This window comes from Anneissia japonica, unplaced genomic scaffold, assembly GCF_011630105.1.
Source record: "Anneissia japonica isolate Jap-2015-1 unplaced genomic scaffold, ASM1163010v1 scaffold21_len1647178_cov195, whole genome shotgun sequence".
Lineage (NCBI taxonomy): Eukaryota > Metazoa > Echinodermata > Crinoidea > Comatulida > Comatulidae > Anneissia > Anneissia japonica.
Window position 1 is genome coordinate 1,329,718 of NW_022750455.1, and position 10,602 is coordinate 1,340,319.

General features: G+C 35.4%; 1 protein-coding gene across 1 annotated transcript in view; it reads right to left on the minus strand.

Annotated features, from left to right (window-relative positions):
- Positions 1–507: 507 nt before the first annotated feature.
- LOC117121379 (alpha-L-iduronidase-like) overlaps positions 508–10,602 on the minus strand; it is a gene marked incomplete in the record, with an annotated part of 80,125 nt that continues 70,030 nt past the window's right edge. The window contains 1 exon segment of the mRNA XM_033266564.1: positions 508–935. Within this exon segment, the coding sequence (XP_033122455.1) occupies positions 835–935 (101 nt within the window).

Genomic DNA, 10,602 nt, shown 5'->3' on the forward strand with positions numbered 1-10,602 from the left:
CAGTACACTATCTTTTGGAAATTGAGTTTTATTTAATTAGAAGACATGTCAGGTATGTGAAAACTAATGAAAGTTTCTGAAATGTCACATAATCCTTTTAAAATATCCATTGCGTGTGGTGCGCTGACATACAGTAGTGTACACATTTAGGAAAGAACTGGACCTCGATGCTTGAATGATTGATTGATGATTGATTGTATGGTTGATGATTGATGGATTAGTGATTAATTAATGATGGATTGCATGTTTCATGTTTGATTGATTGTATGAATGATTAAACTATTGATTACATGGTTGATTAATGATTGATTGATGATTGATTAATGATTAACTATTGATGGATTGCATGTTTGATGTTTGATTGCATTGTTGATGATTGACTGATTGTTGATGATTGACTGATTGTTGATGATTGACTGATGATTGATTTGATGATTGATTACATGGTTGATTGATTGATTGATGATTGATTGATGATTGATTACATGGTTGATGATTGATTGATGATTGATTACATGGTTGATGATTTATTGATGATTGATCACTGATTGATTGACTGATTACATGGTTGATGATAGATTGATGATGATTGCATGGTAGATGATTGATGCTTGATTAATGATGGATTGCAAGTTTAATGTTTGATTGACTGCATGAATGGTTACACAATTGATCACTGATTGATTGACTGCATTGTTGATGATTGCTTCATTATTGCTTGATGATTGATTATTGATTGACAACTGATTGCATGTTTGATTATTGATTGCATGTCTGGTTGAATGACTGCCTGAATGATTACACTATTGATTACTGTTTGATTGATTGATAAGTCTAGCTTCTTGAATACAGTGGCACATCAATGGCAACTGAGAACTCGCCTGCTCGGGACCAGTAGTCAACAGCTCTTACACGATAATATCCTTTGGTTGAACCTGTAAGATAAAAAACAATAACAAGGAGTGTAACATCGTGTTTAGCCTATCAGTGGAAAAGTAGAAATTGGTAAATATTGGATTGAATTTAGCAGCAAGCTCAGCTGATTGGTAGTGCCACTGAATGGTAGCTTAAGAATCTTGGGTTTGAAAAATAATTAATTATTTCACTTTATCTGAAAAAAGTAATCTGCACTGATTGACTAGCAAGGAGAATGAAAAAACCAATTTTAGATATTGTACTGTATAAAGATAAGTCAATAGCATTAGAAAAACACAAGGGCTTTTCTACTATAATAAATTATCCTACACAAATAATTGGCAGCAAGTACTTGGAAAAATCACACTGAATAATGGTATATTACTAGAACAATGATTATATTAAGCATTTTTCAGTTTCACAGCAGTATTAAACCTGCTTCACGCGATGAAACTAATCTCTGCTCCACGCGACCAAACTAATCTCAGCTTCACGTGACCAAACTAATCTCAGTTTTATGTGAGCAAACAGCTCAGCCGGACAATTCTTGTGCGTATTATAAAACTCAGCTGAACCAGTCTTGTGTGTAAATATAGGAGCTCAGGTGAACCATCCTTGTGTGTAAACACCTCAGCTTAACTCCACCTTGTGTGTAAACAGCTAAGCCCAACCATCCTTGCCTGTAAACAGTTCAGCCCAATCTCTTTAGATGCCTGTAATTTTATAATTTTTTTGTTTTTGTAATTTATAAATGTGTAAAGTACATAGATACTATATATTTAATATAACTATTAAACATCAAACTATTACCATTATGACAATTATTATTATTTAGGTACAGTACTGTGAAAATAGTTTTTTATAATAAAATTAATTGTTTGAAATCTTTTTTATTTAAACATGTACATGTATACTTTTTCCTTGAACCTATTTAAATTTTTGTATGTATGTTATATAGCACTCTTAAAACCAAAAAAGCTACTGAATTAACTTACAATAAATTAGCCCACATACAATATAAAAGCAATAAATTAATATGACAAATGTATGAAAGTGAGTGAATCCCACAAATCACGATATATTACTATTCAAACATTGACTGAATTTATGATATATGGACAAACTTGAATTAACCACTTGTGTCTGAATGAGAACTGAAAGAGCAACCAAATTTGCCTTCAACTTACCAAAAGCAAGACCTATTCTTTCTCTATGTATATACATGGCATGTAATGGTTTCATATAGTGCAATAAATCAATAAAACCAGGGAACAGTGGAATTACTGTTACTTGAAATAGTTTAATGGCAATATAAACAGCATGATACACAGTTTAAGAGGATAATGTTAATATAAATTAATAACATATGACTCAGAATACCAGTTTTTCATCATAGTTAGGACTTTTATGTAAAGGGCCTAGAGAAATCTATGCAGTGGCAGATATAGGATTTAAGCATTGGAGGGAGGGGAGCGGTGGCTAGGTAGTGTAAACAGGCTGATTAAATAGGGAGGAGTCTTGGTATTCTTTCCGGGTTGTATTAAAAACAGGTTACAACAATGATGTAATAGTTCCTAACATGAGAGGATTGAGCTTGAGGCTGTCACATCTACCAGGTTCTACAGAGTACTACAGTACATTGTTACATCATGATACCATGTGATACTACTCTGTTGCTATCGGTGACACAAAATGCCTTCAACCGATGCCATTTTCTCCACAGACAAACCATTGATACCAATTTCTAACGTAATTATTAAGAAGTTGTATCCTAATTTTTCTTTGTAAATGTTAATTGATGATTAAATGTGTGTACGATAACTAATAAAATGCGAGATTTTTGTGTTTTTAGTACATTTTGATGGTAAATTATTAGGTTTTTAAAATGCCCATTCCAGAAAGCCTATTCTAAACCATTAAAATTATGAAGTCATTCAGGCGTAATGAACGTCCAGAATGTGGTACTCTAAATACAGTAGTCAATATGGCCAATAAAAAAAAATTATTAGTTTATCACCCTTGCGCGCATGTCTTCTATGGTACTGAAAAAATATATATATTTTTTAAGAAAACTTAAAACTTTTTAAAATTTTTTAAAATTAAATACTGTAGTAGATATTGTTCCTACTATTTCAACCAAGTTTTACTTTGAATATCAAAGCACCAGCTAACAACCTAAGAATAATATTTGGCTTTAGCAAAATAAAAAAAATTAAAAAAAGCCTCCCTCCCTCATCACTTTTCCAGCCTAGATAGGGTGATAAACTAATAATATTTTTTATAGGGTCTAAAGTGAAAAAATTAGCTAGCTTTATGAAGATGAAATGATTATTAATACAAAGAAATGTATATGAGGCTTGCCATGCCAAAACCAGCATTAGTGACGAAAACAAGAAAATTTAGTAAGAATAGTTTATTTGAAAAAATTTATAAAACAGAAAGTAGAACGGCATTATACTGGTTATACAACTTCTTTATTGAGATATACAAAATGGATAAGAAAAGATAAAACCCGATTCATAGTCTCAGGAAACTTATAACAAACTTAGAATCCAAGATTTTCCATTTCAGAAATTACATGTTAAAAGTACTATAAGACTGATTAAAATATTGCAATATAAAACTGCAAATTTAAATTATTGTCAAGTTTAATAAAATTTTGATTGCATGATTACTGCATTAAGAGCTAGGGCGTAATGACGTCTCATGCGGCCGTGATGAGTTTCAGTTGTTGGGCCGAATCTACGTTGTGCAGAGAATGTAGGACAGACACAGATAAGTGAATTTGTCCTACGACCTTGTTGTCATTCCAAACAAAACTTCCTGATAGTGATAATGATACAAAACCAAATTTGTGGTAAAGACAAGCCAAACCAGTCACTCGCTGCAAATCGTGTTTCAGAGAAAATAGCCGAAACATGCTGGAATGTCAAATATTTAAAGATCTACTTTATTGCACTAAACTTTATAAATCTATACAACATGTTATGCTATTATTTTCCCCCAATTTCAATGTTGAAACAACACTTTTTAAAGGATTTCATGATAGTTTCTGCATAAGAAATACCCGAAATCATAAACTTTGAAGACTTATTTCTCATATATTGTTCTTTAAACAGCTGTATGTCTAAATGCTTGTAACTTCATAATGAAATAATTGGATTTGAATGATTTTTTTACCATTTTATAGCTCTTATTTTACTCTTTAACCCTGTATTAATGACTCAAAATAGCTTTTTGCGACGAGTGACTGGTTTCGTCTTTGCCACATTTTCTGATCTTACAGTACTTTTAATATCAGATCTTCTTTTGCAGAAAAGCATAACAGAATAGTCCATTGATGAGTGACAACAATCCTTCAATTGGTTATTACTTCTCCAATACTATCAGGGAGAAGACTAATCCACACATTGTCTTTTGGATTCACCATCGTTCAATAGCGATGACAAGTATGGGTTAAATGATCAAACAAGATAAATATATTCATTTTTTCGTAAGATGAAATTCTCTTTAAGCTAAAACAACAACCACCTTAAAAACAAACGCATAGTGAAATGATGCTATATAAACAGTCATAAGCCATATACAAAGAAGTAATGACAAATGCATAAAGAACTGATGTTATCTAAACAGTCGTAAGCCGTATACAAAGAAGTAATGGCCTCATCCTTCAACTTCATAATGGTTAAACATAGAAATGAAAGCAAATGAAATTTTGTAGAGCCCAACGTAAGTGATCAGTAAATTACTGTATGAATACCTGTAGGCAAGGTGTACCAGTGTACTGTATGATTAACCAGTAAAACGAGATGAAACATGTAACCGTGTATGTAATATGTACAGTATGATAAACTTATACGTGACATATATATACTACTGTATATCATATGAATCATTACAGCATCAGGATCGTGTGGTGATCTATGACCGAAAAACTGCAGAGTACTGTATGTCAAGTTTAAACTATGTGTTCGCAACGTACGCAAATACATGGTGGACACTCCTGCATTATTGACAAATTTGGGTATCTATTGGCGAGTTGAATGGCTGAGCGGTTAAAGCAGGGGCATAGTAACCATAGCAAACAATACTGGTATGGGTTTGCGGCTGGCATGCTCCTAGTTCTGGTGGTGAAACAAGTCTTCTCGGATAAGGACTATAAACCATAGGGCCAGTGTACACAAATGCTCATGTGCACTTCAAAGAACCCAGTACATCTTTTGATACGAGTAGGGGTCACCCCGGTGGCCTGGTCCACTCTACCCCTGTCATGGACAGATGAAAGTGCGCCGTTTACCGGCTGCAGAGGACATGAAGTGACCCTCAGGGGAGGAGAGAGTTATTAAAAAGTCTAATATCTAGTACACTGCGCCACGAGCAATGACTGTTAGAATAGCGCCATATAAATGGAACAATTGGATTTGATTTATTACCGAACTTGAAAACCAGCTTCATTTAATCAGACAGCAAAATACAGATATGTCTGTTGGTAGGGATCACCATAAAATTTATAGGAGGGGTATGTATAGGTTTAAGAGGCGATCAAATTTTAAAAAGCCACGATCACGTAAAGTTAAAAAAATCACATAATAAAGTGTTCTGGAAGTATGTACTTTAGAATATTCATGTTTCATTATACAACAGTAATCTGTATCCCAGAACATGAAAATAATATGATAATTTTATTTGCTACAGTAACTCATACTACCACAACTGATAATAGCAATATTAATAAAGGTAGGAGAATATCCCATAACTTGCAGCGTCATTGTGCTGAATTGCACATGGGCAATTAATGATAAAACATTCATGTTTCATTACATATAACATATACTATATCCTCGAAGTATCCTGTATAATTTTTGTGCCGATTACTGAACTTATAACCTGGCAACTGATATTACATTAAATAGCTGTAATCAGCAGTATTCGGTGTGTAAAGTCGAGCAATCCCTGCCCCTAACAGTCATCGGAAGACACAATTCTATGTAGAATGCCACGTGCGCAACAGAATTTTTTTAATAACAATCCGTTTAGACTGCCACCAAAAATCATCAGACGACGTCGTTTGTCTATTGATCACAGGGACCGGAGTTGCAGCAGTGGCGCCAGAAATTTGCCGACGAGGGGTCTGACGTGTCCGACGGAGGGGTCTGAACTAAGGGCCCGACGAAGCTTCATGGGGAGAGTCTTTATGGTTTGTTATGGTCCAAAATGTGCTTTTGACCACAATACCAGGAATTGGCAATCAAAATAAGGTTATTTAGATAGGAAAATTATCTCTTTTTTGTTGTTGATCAGACTACCTAGTCGTTCGTCAGACGACAGGGGGGTCCAGGCCTATACAACGGGGGTGGGGGGAAGTTGGATTTGTTTTGTTGTATGACCCTCGTATGATGCAGTCAGTACTCGGCTTAAAATGGTCGAGATGTCAGGCACAATAGAAAAAAGAGAAGTGGTTTTGTTATGGCCTAAGCACTTTTCAAAGGATGGGCTGTGTGAAGGGATCAGATCTGATTAAATTAATTTGCATCTTCAATTTCACAACAACGTAAAATGATATATTAATAAAAAAAATAATATCATTATATTTAATGTCATTTAATTGGATTTGATCACATGAACTGCACCGTCGCAAGGCACAGTTCACTGGCGCCAGGCTACCTATGTGTGCTCGTGCAGATTTACCAGCCAACAAGAGCTCCTAGGTCCGGTGCCCAATGTCAGCCCGTGGTTCCCAACATGACGACATCCACTAATAGTGGGAGAGCTTCTGCTGTGCCAGCTCCAACTTTGTGGAACTCATTCCCAATCTCCATCAGACAGCGTGTTACTTTAAACTCCTTTAAGACCAAGCTAAAGACCTTTCTTTTCCATCAAGTTTTCCATTAATTTAACATAATATCCACATTCTGTTTTATAAAAATTTATGTACAGCGAATTGAGAGCTTGCTTTTATGCGCTATATAAGAATGGACTATTATTATTAAAGATTTTAAAAATTAATCTAACCACCAGCTTTCGTTTACGAGCGCACTGTCATTTAGCCAAAAGCTTTCTAAAAAATATAATTCTTCATCATGGAAATGACATAATGATGTTGATAAATTAGTTTCTTCATCAGATGATGAAGATTACCTGAGTACATGAATATTGTTTAATGTAGTACGTTTCTCATTAGTGTCCCAAAATGGTTCTAATGAACAGTCATCATTTTAATTACTTCTTACTCTATTTTATTGATGGCTCATATTACAGTATTTAATTAATACAGAAAGAATATTTTCAAAAGTATGAATGATTATTCATCAATAAAATGAATGAATATACATAATCTATCATGAATATTAATGTTATGGTCTTCATCAATAATTCATACACGCCAAGTATCATGCATTCGGCGTGACATTTGGGATCTGCCTCACGCTGAAGGATCAAAATCTCAGGCATAAATGTAATGCCTACATTATAAAATTTATGTAGGCCTATACTATATATGACCTTTGTAGCCCTCTTCTTACTAAAAATTCTCCATCACTTAAAAATATCATGGTAACATTATGTATGCCAAACTACAGTAGCTGCACTAACACTGTGGATGTCGTTTTATAAAGCGCTGTCGTTTTATAAAGCGCTGTCGGATAAGATCCAAGGACACAAAGGCATACACTGCCAGCTCATGCCAGTGTGGACATACAGCAAATGGATTTAAGTGGCGGGGTAGGGGCAGCCAGCCCAGGCCTCTCAAAATTTTTCAAAATAAAAAAAAATAATGGAGAAAAAAGAAAATTTTATTAAAGTAAGACAGTGCAATTTCCAGTCATCTAGAGGTTCCATAACCATGAAATTTCTTACCTCAGCCCAACATAGTCACATGGTGGGTGACTCTCTATCTGTGAAGCCCCTCATGTGCTAAAGTAAAAAATGTGGAGGGGAGTGTGAGGTGGTAGGGGATCGATCCTTATACACCTAGGGGTGGAATTTTAAAAAATTTCACGCCTGCAAATTTGTCTAACTTGGAATCTACGTTAATTTCGAACTTATTGCAATTAAAATCTGAAGGTAATTATTCCTTTGGAAACCTTGAAAAAGTTGCAAAACATGCGAAATATGTAATAGTTGTATTAAAATTAGCATTATTGCATACTGAATAACTTGCAATCAGAAACAGGTGCTTTTTGCAGCTTTAAGTAAAACTACATGTAGCATTATTACGTCTTAGCTGTATATCCATCGCAGTTAATTCTCATACCAACTTGATTAAGTACATTAGCAATATCAAGAACACTAAGTTCATTCTAAGCCATTAAAAACAGTAACAAGAGGAGAATCTTTTAATAGCAGCTTATAAGATACGTCCAACTTTGCCCATCGTGCAGACATTGAATAATAGTCCTTACCTAGTGATTTATGTTAAGACCATCGGCATTTGTAACCATAACATACTTTGCTCACTAAACCAATTCTAAAAGCATCTGGGAAAGTGTATGCTTATTCAATCCATGATTGAAGAGATGTTCAGGTGTAGAAGATTCTTATGATCTTAAAGATCGGCAGCATTACGCTTACGTTTGGGACTTAAAGAGACCATCTCCGTAACTTACACAGTGGAATGGTAGTCACGGACCACGCCCATACACAATTCAGCACAATTGCGTATGGACCTTTAGTCAATTTTTAATAAACTACACAAAATTACAATGAAAGCATCTACCTGCAACTTAAAATATTGTATGAATACATTTATGAAGTACATAATAATGTATACAGTATACATATGCTTGAATACAATGAGAAATCGAGGGCAGTTATTACAGCAGATGTCCGTAGCCACTTAAAATTTTTTTGAATGCAAATTCATATTTTTTGTAGTATAAATAATCATCATTTCTAAACTGTATGCAAAAATATATAAAATTGTTTAATTAATGCAAGCATGAAGAATGCATTAAAAAATGGTGAACAGTTGGTAGTTATTCTTTTTTAAAGCCCTATAAAAGCATAAAATTTTATTTGACAAAAACGTGTAAACATACCTAAATATGGTCATGATGACATCATAATAATAATGTGGTCTTATATAAGATAGTATAATACATACACCAAGTATCGAAATGCACACCATCGTGTTGGGATTCAATATTTCGACATATGTCATCATCCCGACACGATGGCGTGCATTTCAATACTTGGAGTATGAATTATACTATCTTATCTGAGATTAATCACTGGACCTTTCGGTAGTTTTATATAGCGCACATATCCATCTAATATAAAATGCTCAGGGTGCTTGATATGTGGACTAGGAACTCGATCAAAGACTTTCTTCACCCCTAAGGGTCCCTTCATGTTTGCGCTACCCGGTAACCCGGTACCAGCAACTCTCATCATCCACCACAGGGGCTGTCTGTTCCAGTACACCGGGGTATCCCCCTACTCGTCTCGAAGGATTACTTGGTTCTTTATACACGAGCCATTGTATACACTGGGCCTATGGTTTATAGTCCTTATCCGAGAAGACTTGTTCTACCACCAGAACCATAGGCGAGCGTGCCGTTCAAACCAGCGCCGATATTTTGGCTGTAGCTTGCGGTGCCCCTGCTAACCGCTCAGCCATTTGACTCGACATTGCAAACATATAATTGAGGCTTGCCATCCCAAAACCAACATTAGTGACCAAAAAAATGAAAATTTGTTAATATATTCTTATTCTCCACATTGTGAGCTTTAAAATGATGGGACATTTACTTGAAACAGGCACATTATGAGTAAAAGTATCATGACTTCTCTGTACTGCAATACTGTCTCATTCTTATATTAATTACAATGAGTGACAGTATGCTGGTGTTGGGATGGCACGCCTCATATACTGTACACACATCATGACTATATATGTGCATACAAACAGTTTGTCAAAGTAGATTTCGTGCAAAACAATGTGTTGCTAATCTCTAGAAGAGCTTGGCTCCGTCAGTTAAAAGTGTGCTGAACCATGGGGCACTGTGTGTGTGTGCTGAACGTGGAGATCTCTTGGTCTCCGGTTCAATTACCATCGCTGCTCTCCTTGTATTTTAGCTAGGGGGCTGAAATGCAAGTTACGATAGCGCGCCGTTTTTCGAATGAGACGTTTAAGCCGTAGGTCCTGTGTGAATTATGCCCATGTTCACATTAAAGAACACAGTACACTCTTCGGCCTTCACACACGATTTCGAGAAAGCATTACAGTAGTTTGCGTTGAATTATTAAATAAGAAAAATAAACCGCAGTGTCCGGATCACAATCATATTGTGATGCTTGCACCATCGCTCGGGTCCATGCCATGATCAAAGGCATTTAATCTACAAAAATGTTATCTTTAGTATTTTTGTATTTAGTATAAAATTTGGCAGCAATGTTACTAACGGTTGAAAAGTATGTTATAACTTAATAACACTTCAGGGGAAGATTGGGGGAGGGGGAGAGGGGAGGGAGTCAATGGGGTCTATGAGCCCCCAAAAAAGGAGAGACAAAAAAGGTAAATAAAGAAGAGAAAGAGGGAAGCACAGTATGATTCGATTTTACATTCCATATACCAGCATCACAAAGATCTTTAACCCGCTCCCCACCCCACCACTCCCTCTGTGGTGCACATGTGTCCTTTTTATTTGATCATTAAGGTGGGGGGAGGGGCGATCAAGAGATAGAGAT